Here is a 21,960-nt window from a genome sequence, read left to right as displayed (position 1 = left end):
CTACGCTGCTAAGCCGAGGTGGTGGTGGAGGTGGAGGAGGTGGCGATGAGAAAGCATGCTTACTTCCACTTGGTGGTGGTGGTGGCGGTGGCGGCGGTGGAGTGGGTGGTGAAAATGGTAGCCTGTTACTTGGTAGCTCCTGCGGTGGTTTTGTTAGGGGTCCACTTGGCCCAGTTGTTGGCACAGATGAATCCAAAAGGCTAGACGGTACCCCATGAGGAGGCGGAGGCAGAGGCGGTTGAGGCGGGGATGAGCTGTTCATTGATAGAGTAGCTGCAAAAGTTGTGATAGTTTAGAATCAGACTTTTAGTTAAACGAAAAAGGTTCATAAAAGAAAAACAACAGAAAGAAGGACAGTGATGGGACCCTGAAATCCGTGGCGCCATGAAACATAAAGCAAAGTTTCTCCTAAAGGGAACCATGTATAGACTGTGTACCATTATCATGAAGTTTCCAAAGCAGAAATTGGTTCATGTAAGAAGTTATACCACTGGATTCAGAATCTTCAGTAGTAGGATCACGATCAATGTTCTCTGAGTCAGATGAGTTTCCACCATGCTGAACCTTCTCATGATCAGCTGAACCAACAGAATCAGAAGCCACAGAATATTTTTCTTCATCAGAATCAAGTGGAGACATCAGTGGCATCTGTAGACCAACTTTAGCTTGCATTTTTGAGAGTTCTTTCATGTCATTGAGTATAAGCTTTTGAAATTTCTCCTGCAGCGAGTTTGCTGAGAATTCTTTGAGCAACCAATAGGCAGCATCATCATTGCTTTCAATCCAGTCAACCCCATTGAAGAGTTCTTGAACAGCTGAAAAGGCTTCAATTGGTAAACCACCCTTCATATCACCGTTCAGTGTTGCTGTTGGAGCTCTTGTGGGAGACATGCCCCCAATTTCACAAAACAGCACCTACATTTTCAAGTTCATGTTAGTGATCCATTTTAGTTCAGGGTAGTTTCAAAGAAGTTTGTGCATCAATTTTTACCTCTGCTCTAAAATTCTTCGGATAGCGCTCTTTTGAACCCCAGAGTATATCCACATCATCGCTATTCAGCATCAATACATTTGAACGTATAAAAGCAGTATTGAACATTATCCTAAACATCATAACTTCCTTCTCTGGATCAAGATCGAGATGTACACACTCCAGAACAATATCTCCCTGGACTAGACATTGTATATCAATTTTTATCACATCGCAATCCTCCTGCATGATAACACCCCCAACGATGTCAACCCAAAATAGTCACAGAAAGCAACTGAATTGTTCATGTTGAATTCCATGCACCACCTACCTGCCGATAGTGCCGCAGAGATTTCTTCTTTGGCATAGAAAAAATCATGTTGACCATGCTCGCATTCTTGCCAAGAAGATTTTGCCCAAAAATGCGGACTAATGGCCTGCATCCATTATCAGAATCAAAACTTGGAATGGCTCGAAGAATCAGGCAATCCAAAGAGAGTGCTCTTTCCATTGGAGGCCACTCCGGAGATATATTTCTTCTGGCCACATACTGCATGTAACGGAGCTGAGATGGCATTGGATTGAGTGCAGAAAAGAGTTGTAGGAACCCTTTAGGTGCCTCGCGATAAATAATGTCCAGAGTTTTATGCTCAGCGCCATGCAATTTCTTGTAGATGAGAAGACAAGATAACAGGAAAGCCAATAATGGCCAGGTCCCTCTTTCACAATGGAGTAATATAATGTTCTTATTGTTCCCACTAGATAACCAGTGCTCACAGACACGAAGGAAATGCTGAATAAGAGACAGAGGAAGGACAGGGCAGCCTTCGAAATGACGGGGGTAATCAATGACTGGAATGTTGTATTCATGCAGTATATCAGCAAGCTGGCTTCTCTTATCTCCATCTCTAAAGTTAATCGCCAGGAATGAGGATTCTACATGTTCTTCATGCAACTCTGTAAGAATCTCATTCAAATAGACTGGGTACATTCCCTGAGGCAAAACTTCAGTGCTGAAGCATGAATCAAAAACTGTAGAATGCCAAAAGATATGATCAGTTGAAGCAGTCATAAATAAGTAATCTGATCTAAGAACGCGATCAATATAGCAAAACCCTCTATGCGTACCATAGATCCTGTCAATAAACTCCAATAGTCCATCAGGAGGCCTCTTGTAGAAGAATCTACTTAGCAGTGACATCTCATGGGAATGAAGAAATGTTGTGATAACTGCTCAGGATTTAAGTGTATGCCCACAAGCACTGCAAAAGTAAATTGATTTCAGACAAACTAACTATAAGGTGTAAGGACATGATTATCATATCTGAAAATTGGCGTGAAATATGTCTGGCTAATCACTTTAACCATCAGGCGTAGGAGATGATTAACATATCTGAATAATGGAGTGAAGTATGTCTGGTTAGTCATTTACTCATTTTAACAATTAGGATTGCAGCAAGTAGTAGAGGTCTGATTAGTCAACTCCTACAGGTCCATTATGTTGCTAAAAACAACACTTAAACTACTGATTCAGAAGTTCCATGGTCAAAGTCGCTCACCATGCACTGCAACACCATCTAAAGCATGGCATTTCTAAGCAAGGATGCAGCCATGTCAGCTCAATAGAGCTTGTTTCCATTATGACAACAACTTAAAACATTTAGGTAACAGCTGACTCCAGAACCAGAGCCGTACAATTCAAATGTAGTTACAGAGTCTACACCTGCACAATGCAAATGTATGCTAAAATTGTACCTTCTGTCATCCGTGCACCCCTTACCAATCACAGACAGATTGCTACGAGTGTTGCGGTCACGCTAATTAGCTATGAGTGTTGCAGTCAAGCTAATTAGAGGAAATACCAAAGGAAGTTCCAGCGAACTCTAAATGTGAGGCCTATAGATGCCTTGTTCCATTACAGGGGCGCACTTGGTTGGGAATGGGGATTCAGTTGGACCCCCGAACCGAGTCGGGGAAACAAACTGCACCAGCAACTTAATCGGTACCAATAAATCGTACGGTGTCAACCAATGCCGATCCTACGCACTGAATAAGAACTTCTCAATCGAATCCACCAACCAAACCACTGCGCCGCACACAAATCCCCAACTAAATGAATGAAGTGGACGCGCGGTTCGATTGAGAACCAAGGCAACTCTTACGAAACGGGAGTCCATCCAAGCGAGCTCAGGATCACTTACCAACAAAAAACGACACGAAACCAATCCACGCCCGCGTGGATCTCCGCTCCGCAGGGTCGAGCGAGGAGCGCCGCCGCCGCCAAGCCGCAGCAGACTGTGGGAGCGGCGGGGAGCGAGGGGGCCGCGCGCGGCGCCCAGAAGCAGAAGCTTAGGGTTTGGAGCAGTAGTGGAGGGGGAATTTTTGAGCTGGGAGGGGGAGGGGGAGGGGGAGTGTGATTTTCCCTCCGCTTTTTTAAGATTTTCGGGGGGGCTTTTGGCTTCTCTCTCGCGTTGTGCGGCGCATCAACCTTTAAATCGCGTGAAGGCCGACGAAGAAGGGGGGGGGGGGGGGGAATTGGGATCTGGGGTTTGGTCGGTTTCGGTTTTGGGCGTGTGGATGGATGGGGTGGAAGGCGCGTCCGGGCCCGCGTGGAAGGCGGGTGCACGGGCGCCGAGGGTTTTTCAGCTGGTGGGTGTGGGGCGGTCGCGGGTCGGGCGTCGGAGCGGCCTGTGCTATTCAGGTTGGTTCGACACTTCGACGGTGATGGATGCGGCCGAGCTGGAATGCTCGATCGATCGGACGTCGGGATGTTGTCGTCGTGTCCTGCCCTTTTTTTTCCTAGTGCAAATGCGAAATAAACTCTCGTGAAGCTGGCACGGCAAAGCACTAGGAAAAATGGAGTTTCGAACTGCGACCAGGTAGCTGAGTTACTGGTGAGTGGGTGAGCTGTATTTGTCGGCACCGCGCCGTACGCACCTTCGGACCCTAGTACATGTGTACTGGTCCCTAGGTTTTTTGGGCTGCTTCACACAAGCCGGCCTAATTTGGAGAGCAAGAACAAAATAATCCTTGGGCAACCTCCCCACAAAAGACTAGTCCAGTGCTAATGGATGAGCACTTCTCACAAGTGCGACTTACAAGGTGTGCTACTCCCACTCTCCACAAGTAAGGTGGGACTATTTTCAACAGTTTTTGCAGTTGCCTAAATATAAATGTTACAAAGGGCACCATCTCCGTCATGTCTTTTTATATAAGGGTATGAGTATCCAACTAGTCTTTAGAGGTGCCTCGATTGTAGCCAATATTTTATTGATTTTGTTTTTTAGTTAGGAATTTTGCCTAAGAGTGGGTTGTACACTTATTTACAAACTCACAATGTTGAGCTCAAAACCGAACTGTAAGGGTGGGACCATTAAATAAAAAAATCAATTGTACCCTCCTCTCCCGTTCCCCTCTCTCCCCGCATCGCATTTCTTCCCCCGCACCGCCATCTGTCTCTTGCAAGCACCGTCATCGCCTGTCCTCCCCCCTCTGTCTACACAAATCACATCCTCCGAGTGGCTGGCAGCACACGCGCGAGCTGCACATCTCATCCTTGTTCTCGTGGGAAGAACATGGGGTAGGAGAGGGCGTGGTGAGGAGGGGTGGACCACGACAGCAAGATCTCCGTTCGTGCGGCCTATGGCGTGAGCTGTCGTGACCTCCGTCGCGAGAGGTTGCTCTGCTGCTGAGCCGCACGCCAGGATCTACAACCAACAACAGCTGCCATCGGTCCGCTGAGCCGCTTTCTCGAGCCACCTCGAGGGCCAGATCTTGTCGCAAAAAGAGATCAGGACATTAAGATCGAGTTGTTTCTGGTCACCGATCGCTGCTCCACCACCGCACACCACCGTTCCCCTCCTCGTAGTGCCTCCATCTCGTCCGTGTGCCTCCAGCTCGCCGCGAGTGGGAGGAGATGTCAGAATAGAGAATATTGATTTTTTATCTATATGGCCGGTCCTTAGACCTATAGGTACCCATAAGCTATCACTATAAAGATTGCTCCCCACAATGGTGAGCCGGGCCATATAGGCCTACAAAAACCACTTTTCCTCTCCATTGTGGCTGCCCTAAGTGATTTTTTTTTCATATTCATAGAAGGCATTTTTTATAGCAAGGATCTACGATGCTCATGAATTAGGAGGTTGAGGTTCTTCATCCAATATCATGTCTAATGTACTCCTCCCGTTTCAAATTGTAGATCATTTTAACTTTTCTAGGTTCATAGATATTATTATGTATCTAAACATATACTATATCTAAATATATAGTAAAAACTATGCACCTAGAAAAACCAAAATGACATATTCTCTTCATCCCAAATTACTAATTGTTTGACTTTTCTACGTACATAATATTTATTATGTATATACGTATAACGTATTAAAAGTTATATATTCAAAAAAACTAAAATGAATATTAATTTATAACGGAAGGAGTGTAATTTAGGATAGATGGAGTATATAAATAAGACCTGTGGTGCATACATCGAGAGAGCTGTGGAGCCGTAAGGCCTTTGCTGTTGCAGCAAGCAAACAACGAGGCCGGCGATGGCAAGCGAGCACGGAAGTAGGCAAATTGCATTGTGTTGGTCTTAGCAGTCGGCAAAGTTCTTCGTTTTTATTTTAAGCTAGCTTAGCACCAATATCTGTGAATACGTTTGGACTTCATTACACGGATCGCATACCCCGTGACCATGTGGGGAGGAAAACCATCACTGTGCTCAATCAAACACGAGAGTTACCGGATGGGTGTGAGACCAGTGGATAGGTTTGGTCTATGCGTGCAGGTGCAGCTTGATCCATTTTAGCTGTAACGTTAACGTGGCTCCGCCACCGAGTGAAGCAAAAATTATGAATCTTCGTAGTTTGTTTTATAAGTGAAGCTTCAAAATTGGAGAGATTATTCCTTCCGGTTCGAGAAAACAAGATTGGAGAGAAGTTTTTTTTTATATCATTTGGATAGAAGTTTCAGTTCATCGAACTCCAACATTTTCGCCATCATTCTGACTGAACTCTCGATGCATTTCTGCTGGGCCCAACAGAGCCCATGGGCCATGGATCTCCTCGCGCTCATCCCCTGCTCGCCACCACCTCGCGACCTCTCACGCCGCCGTCTCCGGAGCTCCGGCGCACCCCCGAATCCGAGCGCTTGCTTCGCCGCCCCCCGCACACCCGCGATGCGGCGCGCCGGCCAAGCGCTGCAATGCGCCACCGCTTGCCGCTGTTCGTAGCCACCGACTGACAAATTCTAGGAAGCCCGTACAGAAGCTTGGCGGCCGATCATGGCGTTTCACGTCTCCCCACGACCCCACCATCACCTCCGAATGCCGGAACGGGTCCGCCACTCGTCGCTGCCACCTTCCGCTCCGGTGAGGGCTACGTGCCGCAACTGGTGCAGCTCTCCGGATCCGCCTCCTACTCGGTACTGACAGAGGTAACACTGGTGCTCTTGCTTTTGCGTTGGCGCGTTGCTAGGTCTCAGGACAACTGTCCTGTTACACCTGTTGCATAAACATAGTGAAGTTTGTGCTACCTGGGGAGTGGGGAGTGCGCACGGCGTGATGATAATGTTGGCTTGCCCAAATTCCAGACAAAATTCTGACCTATGGGAAGGACATAGTAAAACCTTACCGAGATTTAATTATTTAATTGCGCTGCATCATGATACTCTTCTGACATTTCGGCCACATTCCGAACCATCAATTGGAAAAGTAGAACACCTTACCGAGGTGTGTAGGGACTCGGAGGAGTAATACAAAATATTGAAGGGTGCAGAGAAATCATAGGAATAGCTTTTCTAGGTAGTCACAGCAACTGAACCATTACACTGGAAATCAAATTCGGCGCGATATGTTTCTAATTAAGTTATTACACAGCGAAGAGCCGAAGATGGACAAATTCACACTGCATGTGACGTCACACGTGAAATTAAGTGTGCCTCTAGATCATGCTTGCTAAATCCTCCATGTTATATGGCATAGGATGCCTTGCATACTAGACATACGGCTTAGGTGGTATCTGTAGATTCTGCAACCTTCCTGTCAGCATGTTAACAACTTTTGTCATTGATGGCCGGTTTTTGGGGTTCCACTGAATGCACCAGAGTGCCACAATGGCCAGCTGCTTCACCTTTTCTTTCTCCTCTTCTGTGACTTCCCTATTAAGTACCAGGTCCTGCCCAGCAATTACTCTCTCGTAGATCCACTGTGGGAGGTAAACCTCGGTTTGGTTCTCAATACCTGGGTCTGAGTTCCTCCTTCCACTAACCACCTCTAAAACCAGCATGCCGAAACTGTAAACATCTGACTTGTATGATATCCCACCGAAGTTCCGAGAATATAGCTCCGGTGCAATATAGCCCATTGTTCCTCTTGCTGCTGTCAAGGTAACAATGCTTTGGTCCCGTGCACACAGCTTAGCAAGGCCAAAATCTGAAATTTTGGGATTGAAGTTGTAGTCTAGCAAGATATTGTGAGGTTTGATGTCAAAGTGGAGGATGCGCTGGTTGCATCCTTGATGCAGGTACTCCATTCCTCTAGCAATGCCTGTAGCAATCTCTAACATTTTGTGAGGTACTAGGAGATCTTGGGAAGTATTTGAATCATGCAAGAATATATATTTCTCCAATGACTTGTTAGTCATGAATTCGTAAATAAGCGCACGCCTTGTTCCTTCAGAGCAAAATCCCAGGAGGCGAACAATGTTTGCATGGTGGATTTGTCCAATGGTTGATACTTCATTGATGAAATCTTCTCCGTCTCCTGTAGAGTTCTCTAGCATCTTGACCGCTACTGGTACACCATTTGGTAGCTGTGCTTTGTAAACACTTCCAAAGCCACCCTGGCCTACTTTTTCCTTGAATCGTCTTGCCATCTTCTTAACTTCGGAGAAAGTGTACCTTGTGGGTTTCGATGTGCCATATGTCTTGAGAAACATTTCAACTTTCAAATGTATTGCTTCATTATATCTTTTCTTCAGTGAACGATAGAGTGCAGTGGCCACTAGAACAATGAAGGTGGCTACTGATGTTGTAGCTGAATTAAAAGAAAGCAAATGAGCTATCTGCACAACGAGAATGCATAGATATGTCCCGTGACCAAATTACTTGTTTCGAAAATAATATAGTGGTTATTATGGGAACATGGTAACATAAAATTTAGGTTGTAGCAACAAAAGATTTAATCATAATGGTAGAATTTTCAGTGGCGGCGTACCTGCAATGAGTTTGACATGCGAACCTGCAGGTATGAAGAGTAAAAGTTAGTCTTCCCATGGTTTGCTTTTACAGGAAAAATTAAAGCACTTTTAAAATGCTGCATGCAACAGTGCACTCTTGCAGCTCTCACTGGACGAGGTTCTTAACATTTTGCAGTGTCTATTGCAAGATTTTGATTAAATTCCTTTTTATAATAATAGTATATTAGTAAAAGATGTATATTCTAGAAGTGTTTTACATAATAATGACATTAATTTTTTTACCAATTTTGATTTTTTTTCACTTGCACATGTAGGTATACTGTATAAGTACTATTACTCCATCAGACACAAACTTTTGTAATCAAATCACCAACCAATTTACTGATGATTGCACTGTCCTTGTACAATTGTGTTTTATTTCTCTATACATGTTTCACCAACATCAGTGTTATAATAAAACATTAACATCTGTTGCCTTAGATGACTATACAGCCTTGTTGTGCTTCCAGAAAGTAGCCGTTGGATGTCTCTACAGACTCTACATTGACTGTAAGCTACCACAAAGATCTACAACAGAACACAAGGCAGTGAACCAGAAGAAAAATATTGGACTTACTTGCAGTTGAATTTCGGTAAACAATTTACCTCTATTCAAAAATCTGTATACTGTATGTTAACATAACGCAGAGTTTTTAGACGCCGCAAGGCGTAGTTGAGTGTATATAAGGGCGTTTTTTCAGCTTATTTTTGCCAGTGAGCTAAGTTCGCATCGCGCGGCATGTAATTTCTTCTAATCTATTCAGCCTTCGGGCTTTCCGCTTTATTAATATAGCGGCAGCTCTCCTGCCAGCTCGTTTCAAAAAAAAAAACATAACGTAGAGTTTCCTTACAACATAAGATAGAAAAACAAGGAGCATTCCAGCAACATGATCTTACTGTGCAAGTGCAAGTGTGCAGAAACGTAAGGCTTGCAGTACAATTTTGTAAAACTCTTCAGCCATTGGTGGAACTCTTATGGGAAGTGTCGGCATCAGATAACTTGGAGGATTTTAAGGCTAATAAATGTCAAATGAACATGCAGTTTGCTACAACCTAAAAAGGGAACACCACGACAGTAGGGCAGTCCCAATGGGAGAAACCAACCTAGTTTCCATAGTCTAGGATATTGTATCAAGAAATCATCCTTCACAATGCAACTTTTTTATCTAGAGTCTAAATAAAAATCCAACCAATCATTCTCCCTTCTAGTACCAGATCCTCTGTGCATCATATAAAGGAGCTCGAGTGATGGGTAGCAGTGGTGCAAGCGCAAAGGATCCTGCAGTAATTAAGAAGAAACTACTTGGGTCTCCCCAATGCAGAATCGCTGGTTTCTTGGCTCATTGGTGCGCGTGAGGACTTGGTTTCCTCTATAAGAAATGGTTTCTCTCTCTCTCTCCATAATAAATCTACTGCCACATCAGCAAATTGCTTAGTTGGCATGACAATTAAGAGGGATAGAAACTATCATCAATGTCCCATTGGGACTGCCCGTATGGGATCTGGGTTGGGGAACAATACCGTGCTGCTGGCAGAATGCTTTTCCGCGGTTTGGACTGAATCCACAATGTCGCCCTTCCTGTTCACACCTTTGACAAATGCTGGTAATGCTGTTGAGGCTCCAATTGAATGCTGTTTCACCCAAGTTGATTGCTTCTTTTGCTCTATCTTTGAAGAGTATCTTGCCGAAGAATGTCAGAAACTTTGGACCATTTTTATCGTAAGTGTAGGGTATTGGGATGGACTTTGCAACCACTTCACACCCCATGGGAAGAGTAGACATATCTGTTCCAGGTCGCACAAGATACCAGAACTGGCTTGCGTTGTTACTGAGGCTTAGGCAAGAGCTTGGACCAACAATATCGTCTTGATTTGTTGCTACAGAATCGACTGAGCAACCTACTAGTACAAAATCAAGGAAACGATCCAACTGAACAGGTTTGTACATATCAGTCCATTTATTTGTTGAAATGAACTTGTGAAGTGGGCACTGCGATGATGAGTCCACCAGTGGGATGACATTCATGACAAGATGCCTGTAATATATTGCGGTCACTTTGCAGGGGCCAAGAACTTGGTGATCAAGGATTGTGTCATGCCCAGAGCATGACAGCTGCATCCCAGGTGCGCCGCAAGATGGAGGGTCGGTTGAAAGCCGAAATGGGAACCGGATCTCTGGCCCATGGTGTTTGCTGCATCGATGTGATGAACAAGTTTTGAGGAAGTATTCTTCTTCCCATGATTTGGCAGCATAGGATGCATAGTTTAGAAGCGAAAGCAGCAGTGCTGCGAGAAGAAATTTATGCAAATCCATGGAACGTACGTGGAGATGGTGGTGGACGAAGAGAAGGTTTGCAAATGGTTCAGAAAGAGCACCTGTTTGCTTTAACCTCTTGGGAGGACTGATGCCGTGCTTGTCATGTTAGCTGCGTGCTGCAATTCCTGCTGCCAATGGAACAACTGCCGTGTTCTATTGTTTGGATAGTAACGTGGTTTCAGGAAGCGAGTTGTATATTTTTTTTTGGCCACATGACACCAAACTATTCTTATCAGTTGCCTTCTTGACTGACTTGTACAAGTCTAGCTACATGGTACTTCTATTTTTCGTTGGGAAAGCACTATATGAGAGCTTTGAATTCTGATAAGGCTTGTGATAGATGAGTGACTGGTGATGAGTATTTACAGCTATTGTGGGGAGCTTCTGCCGTGTTTCAGCGGTTGCAGTGTGTGTGTATGGTTATAATCCATCCCTCATTGGCCGTAAGCACTACGGCATTGCTTGAAAGTTAAACCGAGGAAAATGATTGTCACAGCCGGTTGCAAGTTCTTCAGACCGAGCACTTGTTTGCTTTAACATCTCTGAGGGTTGGGGATGATGCTGTGCTTGTCATGATAGCTAAGTCCCTGCTCGTAGTGGTTTCACTATTGCTCGGAAAGCTATGTGGTCTATGGAAATGAGTGCCGTCATTGTTGATTCTATTAGTCCTTTTGACTTTGTAGGTGCCCTCTTTTGCTTCAGGCAACTACTATTCTGACAAACTTGTACAGTTCTAACTACATGGAACTTGTAGTATTTGTAGTTAAACAATATGTCAGTGATGCTTGCATGGTAATAATAATTAACTCATACAAGGCTTGCCATCTGATATTTTATGAATTTCCCTATAGAGACATAACTGAGTATAATCATATAGTATACTCACGCAGCAAACACTGTGAGATGGAAGTAGTTCCAGGATAGCTGGAAATACTCCCTATCAATCAGTTAGTTGGAAATACTCCCTTCAAGACCAATTGAGCTTGGTGTGAATGTTATGATCAAGACAAAAAGAGCAAATTGTCCTACCACTTTAGCAGAAGATAGTGAGTTAGCACATGCAATTAGTTTTCAACGGTCCTGTGACAAAGATTGGAATTTGATGGTAGGCTTGTCTTTTCTCTCCCCCATCCCATCAAATATCTAACTCTTTTACCAAATCAACACCATCACAATCATGAACAGCCAAGTAGCACTTCGGTTTTATGCCAAAAGCAACTAGTCTTGTGATTGAATCTACTCGCTTATCATTTATCCATCTCTTGCATTTCATCCTCCTGCGCGCAGCCCTGCAATGGCGATTTCTGGCGCATTTCATCCTCCTGCTGCTCTGCAAGCCTTAGCTGTATTCTTTGCATTGCTTGCTGTTCTTGTTGCAGACGCAGAGGGGCGGCATCATGTACATGACTGTCCTCCATTCTCTTGTGGAAATCTTAGGGACGTATCTTCTCCTTTCCGTCGGCGAGGTGATCCACCTGATTGTGGCGTTCAATCCTACGAGCTAGTCTGCACTGATGACGAGGCTACAATTCGCATTGGCAGAGGAACCTACAACGTGGTTAGCATCAACTATACTGCTTCCAACTTCTGGGTTGTCGAGTCCAACTTGGGAGCTCAGAGCAGCTGCCTTCTTCCTCGGTGGAGTCGCCATGCTCTCGAATACAGGTCACACCGCAGTGTCGAACTGGCTCCGTCTAGATGGACGACATGGGCGACCTTTGTGAATTGTTCGCGGCCAATAGAGAACAATGGTATGTACAAGCCAGTCGCTTGCCTGAGCACCAACTCTTCTTTCATCTATGTGATGACTGGGTTTTTCTCTTCTTCCGCCGAAAATTTTGAGCTCTCGTGCGGTTACCTGGCCATGACTCCTTTGGGTGCTGCGTTCACGGTAGTTGCCAACAATGCAAGCTATGCAGATATCCTGAAACTCATGAGCAAAGGATTTGCCGTTCAATTTCCTTACATGGACGGGGACTTTAGACAATGCCTTGCGGAAGCAACAAGGTGAGCACCTTGTTGTTTGTTTTTTTTAAGAAGCTTGTGGTTCCAGTTTCACCATACACTACCTGGTTAATTCAATTCTATTTTTTCTTAACGCAAAATCATCTACAGCTCCAACTTGGTGGTCTCGTTTTGAATTAACTATTCAACGCCCAAAGTGCTGGTTCCCTTTCTAATCTTGTTTATGTGCCATGGCATTTTCTTGCAGCGAATTCCATGAACCAACAGATAATACAGGCATCAAGGATCGTATTGTTGGCATTCTTATTGTTGACAACGGTTTCTGGCAATGCAAAATCGAACAATTTAGGTTTCCTCACAATGCTGCTGCATTGGTGCTCGCTGGCCCAGCAATAGCGTTTCCTACTGTGATGTGGTTCCTGAAGTTTATTATTGGTACCTCAGAACTCTACATACACCATTGTATTGTATTAATATTCAATAGATCCTTTCTAAAGCAGTATCCCGTGTATATAAACCTATTTTTATGCAGTGATTTGCAGGTTCGTTTTGGCGCCGCTAGCAATGTTTACCTTCCTTGCCCACATATATTGCAAAACAAGAATAACAATGGATGCAGTCGAGAAATTTCTGCGGATGCAACAAATCCTCACTGGTCCATTGAGATATGCCTACACAGATATCGTTGCAATCACAAGTCATTTCAGAGAGAAGCTCGGCCAAGGAGGATACGGCTCCGTGTACAAGGGTGTCCTACTACCAGGAAATGTACACATTGCCGTCAAGATGCTCGGAAACTCCAACTGCAACGGAGAAGAGTTTATCAGTGAGGTAGCCACCATTGGCAGGATCCACCATGTCAATGTGGTGCGTCTCGTGGGGTTCTGCTCAGAGGAAATGAGGAGGGCACTCCTCTACGAGTACATGCCCAATGGTTCTCTTGACAAGTACATCTTTTCATCGGAGAAGAGGTTTTCTTTGGACAAGCTCAATGAGATTGCTTTGGGCATTGCCAGGGGGATTAACTACTTACATCAGGGGTGTGACATGCAGATTTTACATTTTGATATCAAGCCGCACAACATCCTTCTTGATAACAACTTTGTTCCCAAAGTTGCTGATTTTGGGCTAGCCAAAATATTCCCAAGGGACAATAGTTTTGTGCCAATGAGCGCTATGAGGGGAACGATCGGATATATAGCTCCAGAAATGGTGTCCCGCAGCTTTGGCATCATATCCAGCAAGTCGGATGTGTACAGCTTCGGGATGCTGCTGTTGGAGATGGCTGGAGGGCACAGGAACACCAACCCACATGCAGCAACGTCAAGTCAGGCATACTACCCATCATGGGTGTATAGCCGTCTGAGACAACATGAAGTGGGTGAAATCACTGATGTTGTTAGTATGCATGAGTTGGAGAAGAAGTTATGCATTGTTGGGCTCTGGTGCATCCAGATGAGGTCTCATGATCGGCCAACAATGAGTGATGTCATAGAGATGCTTGAAGCTGGCGTCGATGGTCTTCAAATGCCCCCGAGGCCGTTCTTTTGTGATTATGAGGATGGTTCTGTGGTGGATTCTTATTTTTCGTCGGAACTGAATGCAATTGAGGATGATGAAGAGTGAGATAGATGCTTAAAATGTTTGAGGTGAATTACTAAGGTTCTAGCTTTTTGTGAGCTCATGTAATGATTGTATTCAGTATTTGTTACAAACGTTTATGCGAGAACATTCTGTTTTCCTTTAGGAAGATTGTGGATTGCAATGAACTACAAATTTTGGCTATTGTTTTATGCTAAAACTAATGGTACAATTTTTCAGGAAACATGTAAATGTATATGATTAATTACTAAGGTCATAGTTTGGCATAAGCCCTGGTGATGGTTTGTATTCAGTGTGCGAGTATGTACTGTATTCCTTAGAAATTGTTTATACGAGAGCATAGTAGCATACTATTTTTTCCTTTAGTATGACAGAGAACGCAAGCGCTGTATTAACTCATGCAAAGAATTTTAGCTAGCATCATTGGCAATGGGCATATACTCAGAACAACCACATCCCCAGAATATCATGACATCAGGTTACTCATAGTTGAGTTAGAAATCCAAATAGTCTAAGATGGACAATACTAGTAGCTAGAGTCAATTACCACTTATAAGGTACAGTTAGTAAAAGGAGGTTAAAAGATGGTTCAACAGATTACCTGGTCAGAAGATTAGGAGGCTCACTGCATAAAAAAGTCACCATTTGATTATCAGGATGGTTGCACTAAAGAATGATCACTGCACAAAAGAAGCCTATTGCCTGATCAATAGGGTTAGTGGCTCACTGCGTATAGTAGTGCTTGGCCAAGAAGGTCCTCAGCCACAGCACACGGTGAGAACAATTCATCTTCACAAATGCAGTACCATGAGCCTTGTTACCAAGTAGGTGCTCGTAGGCAGCCATCAGTGCTTCATCAGTGAATCCAGGCATGAACATGAGAGCATCATAGAGATCAGGGTGGACATCAGCAACCTTGGTATGCAGAATGGCATTTGCAACATTATTGACTGCATCTGTCATCCCAGTCATGACCAAAATATCCCTCTCACTAAGCATGGACCTCTTCCTTTTGTTGCTTGTATCAGACCCTACAGTAGCAGTATCCTGACTCTTGGGTGCCTCTCCAAGCACCTTTGTCACATCATCACTTCATGGCATCTGACTAAGAATCAGCAAAGTCAGAAGGAGAGCCCAAAGGTTCACTAGAGCCCATGGCAAACTTCCCTGTAGCCAGTCCATTCCCACATATGATCTGCATTTACTGGTAGTTTTCTATTGGCTTGTTCAACAGATCAGCATCCTTTGGGTATGCCTGAAATCCAAGAAAGGAAAGGTTAACATATGTTCTCATCATGAATTTATGGAACCAATATAAGTGATCATGAAAGGATACACACCTTGATATGTCCCTTGTAGTGCTCATCCTCCAAAGTGATCATGAAGCTGTCCTCATCCCACAAAGCACCACTAAGTTCTCTAAGCTTTACCACCATGATCCACCTCTGCTTCCACTTGCGCAAATGGTTGTACACCTGGGTGCCAGTCACCTCATTGCTTGAGAACTCATGCACAACTTTGGCAACTTGGTTCAAGTGTACTTCCTTAAACCTTTTATCAGTTCTCACACCAGTGGAGATCAGCAGGCAGAAGCGGCGAAGCACAAATGCAGACATGATATTGGTCCATCTCATTGCAGGCCTCGGCTGCTGCCCAGCAGCACCACCAACCTGGCCACCATCTTGACCACCAGCAGCCTAGCCAACAGCAGTAGCAGCATAGGCACCAACACCGGCGGCAACCTGGACAGCAGCAGGCTGGATAGCAGCTTGGGCAGCAGCCTCAAGCTCCTTAACCAAGTCAAAGTGACCATTCTCTTGTGCCATCTCCTAATGCATATGGTTCCACCCAACTTAGATGTGAGGAGGAAATGAAGGAAGGAAGTAAACATGGAACAACAAATCATCATTGCATATTGCCCATTGCCTCAGCAAAGAGTAAATAGAACAATAAAACATCATTGCAAAATGCCCATTGCCTCAGCTAAGTAAACACAACAAATCATCATTGCATAATGTCCAATGCCTCAGGTAAGAATGAAACATAATGAATAAATCATCATTCCATAATGTCCAATGCCTCGGGTAAGAATGAACAGAATGAATAAATTATCATTGCACTCATGCCAATGCCTCAAGTTCAAATGAAATAGAATGAATAAATCATCATTGCACACTTGACCAATGCCTCAATTCAAATCAAACAGAATAAATACATCATCATTGCACAGTTGGCCAATGCCTCAGTTCAAAGTAAATGGATTAAACAAACAACATACAAACTTGTCCAATGCATAAGCTTAGGAGCATACATTGTCCAGAATACAAAGTGCAATAACCTACTACATGCATCTAGATGTGAGCATTACCCCTATTTACCCACATTTTATCAGCCCATTTCATCTCTAACAGTATCCCAAGCTGCATTGTCATCCATAGGAACCCCATGCCCATGATCAGTATTAGGCTCCCAAGTGGACTCAAGAGGAATAACCTCATTAGTACCATACCCAAGTATCCAATTGTGTAAAATGCAACATGCAAGGACCAACTTGACTTGTGTCAAGAATGGATGAAAATGTTTGTTGTCAATAATGTGGAATCGATTTTTAAAGCTCCAAAAGCCCTCTCAATTGTTACATGTAGACTTGAATGCCTCAAATTGAACAACTCTCTTGAATTGGTTGGATAGTTTCTACCACAAAACTCATTAAGATGATATCTAGTGCCTCGGTAAGGAGAAAGGAATCCAGGACGACAAGCATATCCAGCATCTACTAGATAGAATTTCCCTAGAAAAAGTATAAACATGTATTAGTCCTACTATATTTTAGTTTGTGATTTAATTTATGTAACCAATTTAGTTCATTACCTTGTGGAACCCTTAACCCATCCTCCCTGTCTAGTGCATAAGCTAGAATGGTGGCATCATGTGCAAATCCCTCCTAGCCAGCCAAGACGTATGTGAATTTCAAATCAAAGTCCACTGTAGCTAGCACATTTTGAGTAGTGTAGTGTTTCCTGCCACTAAGGTGATGTTTGGTTAGCTCAAATGTAACGTAATCTGATTACTGAAGGTAACAAATCCCATTACATATGTTTGGTTGTGGTGGTTTGTAATCAATTGACACTGTAGTCGAATCCCTTGCCTAAATAATATCTATACAAGCTTGTTACCCCTTCTCCCCCACCATAATCAGATACAACACCCATACCATAATTTGATTACGTTATCAGAGTGAAACCAAACAAAGAGGGTAATCACCCATTCCACCACCAAATACACTGTAATCTCATTCTCTTTACGTTTACGTTACCTTAGCACGAACCAAGCACTATCTAAATGTTGATTGCATCTTGGCTGGGACTCTAGCATAGATATGAGTGCCATCTATTGCCCCAACACAATCCTACATGAAACTCAACAATTTTTGTTACAAAATATGCACTCGAGTATGCAGCATTTGTTTCTAAGGCTTACTACTGTATTACCTTAAAATATGGTACCATCTTGAGCTGTTTCTGATCTTAAGAGGTGTCTCACTTGATAGAGGCTTAACCATATCATGCCTAAGTTCACCAATAACATACAACACTTCTTTGAAATGTCTATTCAATTTTGGTGTATAACTCGAAATTTTTGCTTATGCCCAACAACATGAAGAAATATTGCAACTTGTTCTTCTACACTGCTATGTATGGTGTCTCTAAGCAAGGTTCTATCCCTAAGCAAATTATATAGCTGAAAGAAATGGGCTCTTCTCATGCGAAGCATGTATACACACTCTACATCGTTGCAGTTATAAATTTTATCCAAGTTCTTTTGTCGTTCCTCATCCATAGCACTCATTGGGGTATAACTAATCTGAGGTCGTGAGCATTGACCCATTCTAATCCTATTCAGGAAGAATGCATACATGGCAGTGAGCTAGTGACTAGAGCAACTGCATGAATAATAAGCATGCGTCTCTTGTCTTCAAGAGCCATCTATATAAATAACAAGGAAAACACACATCACTGACATGGACAACTATGCTCACATCAATATAACAGACATCATTGACATGGACAACTATGCTCAGATCAATATAACAGATATAGATAGGCATCATTGACATGAACAAGTGTGCTCAGATTAGATAGCAAAAATCATTAGCAAAGGACATATATGCTCAGAATAAGATGAACCATCAACCATGAATAATACGAATCCATTCATCATTTACGTCACAGAATAATCATTCAGAGCATCGTATAGTCATATATGCACAACCACAGGATCTCAACAGAGGGGTTGGGAAGAGGGGTAAGGGCTTTTTCATTTTACCGCAACACAAGCACCAGGAAGCTGGTCAACGAACAGATCAGCAGCATCCAGACTCCAGAGGGAGGGGGACTCAAATTTGAAATCCTACACAAAAGAACACCTCGATTCAGTCATCAACCTACTGAAATACAAGAACACGGAAGCATAACTCGAGATTCAGAATGAGAAAAGCAAGATTCTTACCTTTGAACAACCAAGGAACTCAGATCCAGTGGGGGCCTGCATATTTCACATGATGAAGTCACAAATCAGGGGATTTGACATACGCTAGGGTTACGAAATTGACGAAAATGAGACACAAGTGGGAGAAATCACTTGCCTTGCAGCACAGATCCGTGAAGAACTCGAGGCTGCGAATGAAAGAAAAGGGGAGAGGAAGGGAGATTAGAGCCTTCGCATATCCAAAAAATAGAAAGGAGGAGAGACGAAGCGAAGGACCTCTCACCTGCTGGGTGCTGGCGGAAGGTGAAGAGTGCGCGAGGCGGAGGGGGATGGGGAGAGGATTTATGGCTGGCGTATAGCGTGAGATTGGGGCGGTAACTCTAGAGCTTCCCGCGTGCACGCATGCAGTTTCGCCCCGCGTGTGCTCGCCCTCACGCCCGTCGCCGTATCCCAGGAGCCTGGCTTTAGGGAAACGAAAGATCTGGCCGCATCCTGGAAGCCAAGCTCCAGGCGCTCTTTTGCATGCCGCGGGCTAGGCCCAGCAACGAGCTCAGGAAACTAATCACACGGAGGTCGCACGCGGGGCGTGCAGCAAACCAATCGCACCCTATACTGCTTCCAACTTCTGGGTTGTCGAGTCCAACTTGGGAGCTCAGAGCAGCTGCCTTCTTCCTCGGTGGAGTCACCATGCTCTCGAATACGTGTTCGTCAGCACGTCAAGCCGCAACGTCGAATTGGCTCCGTCTGGAGGGACGACGTGGGCGACCTTTGTGAATTGTTCGCAGACAATAGAGAACAATAGTATGCACAAGTACAAGCCAGTCGCTTGCCTGAGCACCAATTATTCTTTCATCTACGTGGTGACTGAGTTTTGCTCTTCTGCTAAAAATTTCGACCCCTCGTGCGGTTACTTGGCCATGACCCCTTTGGTGCTGGGTTCACAGTGGTTCCTAACATTGCAAGCTATGCAGATGTCCTGAAACTCATGAGCAAAGGATTTTCCCTTCAATTTCCTTATGTGGATGGGGACTTTAGACAATGCCTTGTGGTTATAACTTGTGAGCACCTTGTCGTTTTTTTAAAGAAGCTTGCGGTTCCAGTTTCACAATATACTACCTGGCTATCTCAATTCTATTTTTTCTAACACAAAATCATCTACAGCTCCAACTTGGCCATCTCGTTTCGAATTAACTATTCAATGTTCAAAGTGTTGATTCCCTTTCTCATCCTGTCTATGGGCCATGGCATTGTCTTGCAGGGAATTCCATGGACCAACAGATAATACAGGCATCAAGGATCGTATTGTTGGCATTCTTTTTGTTGACAGCAGTTTCTGGCGATGCTTACTTCGATATTTTAGGTTTCCTCATGGTTCTCCTGCATTGGTGCTCACAATATACTACCTGGCTATCTCAATTCTATTTTTTCTAGCGCAAAATCATCTACCTCTCCAACTTGGCGATCTCGTTTTGAATTAACTATTCAATGTTCAAAATGCTGATTCCCTTTCTGATCCTGTCTATGGGCCATGGCATTGACTTGCAGGGAATTCCATGGACCAACAGATAATACAGGCATCAAGGATCGTATTGTTGGCATTCTTTTTGTTGACAGCAGTGTCCGGCGATGCATACTTCGATAATTTAGGTTTCCTCGTGGTTCTGCTGCATTGGTGCTCATTGGTCCGGCGATAAAGTTTCTTTATGCGGTGTGGTCCCTGAAGTTTATTATTGGTACCTCAGAACTATACATTTACATACAGCATCATTGTATTGTAGTTGGTAATTTTTAATAGATCTTTTCTAAAGGACTATCCCATGTATATAAACCTATTTTTATGCAGTACTTTGCAAGTTCGCCTGCCACTCGGTACTGGCAAAGGTAATCCTTCAAATTTTTTCTTTTGCTAAATTTCAAAATGACTGTGCTCATATCCGTATCACCGCATCCACTCGCAATGCACAATTTGTTTACCTGGGGGTAAATTTCATCATCCTGCCTGATTATTCCCGTCACATTTTGCCCAAATCCTGACTGATGTTGAACACAACATTTTGGCCAATCCTGATCCATGAAAAGGAGGGCAACAGCACTGAACTGAGTTCTGCAGACTGCCGTGCGTAGTTACAACAAATTCGTAAACCATGTCCAGTATAATATCATATCAGTGATATATTCCTAACAAAATTATTACATGCTGAATACTGACAAAGTTTTACCTCGGGTGGCTAATAAAACAGAGTAATCCAAACGTTGCATGCTAGTGCTAATATACCATGCTAAGGCGTGGAGTAAGCATCACTTTCAATATTATATTTATCAAATTAATCTAGTGTGTTCTTCATGTTTTACTGCATAGGATTGCTTTCAGAGGAGACAAACGGCTTAGGTGGTATCTGTAGATTATGCGGTCTTCCTGTTAACATGTTAACCACCTTTGTCATTGATGCCCGGTTTCTGGGGTTCCACTGAATGCACCAGAGTGCCACAATGGCTAGCTGCTTCACAGTTTCTTTATCCTCTTCTGTTATTTCCCTAGTAAGGACCAGTTCCTGCCCATTGATTACTCTGTCGTAGATCCACTCAGGGGGGTAAACTTCATTTTGGTTCTCAATACCTGGGTCCGAGTTCCTTCTTCCACTCACCATCTCTAACACCAGCATGCCAAAATTGTAAACATCTTACTTGTATGGTATCCCACCAAAATTTGGAGAATATATCTCTGGTGCAATATAACCCATTGTGCCTCTCGCTTTGGTCAAGGTAACAATATTTTGCAAGGCTTTGCAAGGCCAAAATCTGAAATCTTTGGATTGAAGCCATAGTCCAGTAAGATATTGTGAGTCTTGATGTCGAAGTGGAGGATGCCCTAGTTGCATCCTTGATGTAGGTACTCCATTCCTCGAGCAACACCTAAAGCAATGCCTAGCATTTTGTTTGGTGCCGGGAGTCCATGAGAAGCATTGCGACTACACGAGAATATGTATTTCCTCAATGATTCGTTTGGCAAGAATTCATAAATGAGAGCCCTTCTAGCCCATTCAAGCAAAAGCCTAGCAGGCGTACAATGTTTGCATGATGAATTCTCCTAATGGTTGCAACTTCATTGATGAATTCTTCACCTTCCTATAGAATTTTCTAGCATCTCACTGCGGGGGAAGCACCTTCAGTACCGGTTCGTAACCCCCTTTAGTACTGGTTGTGCAACCGATATTGCTAGTTCAGTACTAAAGGGTAACCGGTACTAAAGAGGTATTAAAAAATAAAAAAAGAAATCATGCACCCATCCGCCGCCATCGGACGTCCTCCCACCGCCATCCGCTGTTGTCCCGCCGCTCCTTGCCCCGCCCTCCCGCCACCGTCCGCCCCACCCTCCTGCC

General features: G+C 43.9%; 3 protein-coding genes and 1 long non-coding RNA gene across 7 annotated transcripts in view; 2 read left to right on the top strand and 2 right to left on the bottom strand.

Annotated features, from left to right (window-relative positions):
- The window catches only part of LOC101760586 (formin-like protein 3), a 13,681-nt gene extending 10,238 nt beyond the window's left edge, over positions 1-3,443 (bottom strand). Inside the window, exons 1-6 of the mRNA XM_004971548.4 lie at positions 3,172-3,443; positions 2,099-2,232; positions 1,302-2,002; positions 992-1,213; positions 489-915; positions 5-273 (exon numbers count right to left, since the gene is read on the bottom strand). Of these exons, the coding sequence (XP_004971605.1) occupies positions 5-273; positions 489-915; positions 992-1,213; positions 1,302-2,002; positions 2,099-2,171 (1,692 nt within the window). The 5' untranslated portion in view covers positions 2,172-2,232; positions 3,172-3,443. The remainder of the gene's footprint in view (positions 1-4; positions 274-488; positions 916-991; positions 1,214-1,301; positions 2,003-2,098; positions 2,233-3,171) is intronic.
- Positions 3,444-6,928: 3,485 nt separating this feature from the next.
- Positions 6,929-10,522, bottom strand: LOC101768960 (rust resistance kinase Lr10). Of its 2 annotated transcripts, XM_004967948.3 has the most exons (3): positions 9,730-10,522; positions 8,187-8,210; positions 6,929-8,006 (listed from the first exon to the last, which is right to left on the bottom strand). In XM_004967948.3, the coding sequence occupies exons 1-3, from the start codon at positions 10,520-10,522 to the stop codon at positions 6,967-6,969; spliced, it is 1,857 nt and encodes a 618-aa protein (XP_004968005.1). In that variant the 3' UTR covers positions 6,929-6,966. The 2 variants fall into 2 exon arrangements, with proteins under 2 accessions (XP_004968005.1, XP_022682071.1); XM_022826336.1 differs by lacking the exon at positions 8,187-8,210 and having other exon boundaries at positions 9,730-10,359.
- On the top strand, positions 10,005-10,853 carry LOC111257209. The gene is made up of 2 exons (XR_002677599.1): positions 10,005-10,146; positions 10,272-10,853. It is a non-coding gene; the product is annotated as an uncharacterized LOC111257209 (long non-coding RNA).
- Positions 10,854-11,668: 815 nt separating this feature from the next.
- Positions 11,669-14,273, top strand: LOC101769364 (rust resistance kinase Lr10). Of its 3 annotated transcripts, XM_022826335.1 has the most exons (5): positions 11,859-11,991; positions 12,068-12,276; positions 12,369-12,532; positions 12,738-12,925; positions 13,023-14,273. In XM_022826335.1, the coding sequence occupies exons 2-5, from the start codon at positions 12,274-12,276 to the stop codon at positions 14,114-14,116; spliced, it is 1,449 nt and encodes a 482-aa protein (XP_022682070.1). In that variant the 5' UTR covers positions 11,859-11,991; positions 12,068-12,273; the 3' UTR covers positions 14,117-14,273. The 3 variants fall into 3 exon arrangements, with proteins under 3 accessions (XP_004968007.2, XP_022682070.1, XP_022682069.1); XM_022826334.1 differs by having other exon boundaries at positions 12,068-12,532; XM_004967950.3 differs by having other exon boundaries at positions 11,669-12,532.
- The last annotated feature ends 7,687 nt before the right edge of the window (positions 14,274-21,960 follow it).

This window comes from Setaria italica, chromosome V, assembly GCF_000263155.2.
Source record: "Setaria italica strain Yugu1 chromosome V, Setaria_italica_v2.0, whole genome shotgun sequence".
Classification (NCBI taxonomy): Eukaryota; Viridiplantae; Streptophyta; class Magnoliopsida; order Poales; family Poaceae; genus Setaria; species Setaria italica.
This window is presented reverse-complemented; position numbering and strand designations above follow the sequence as displayed.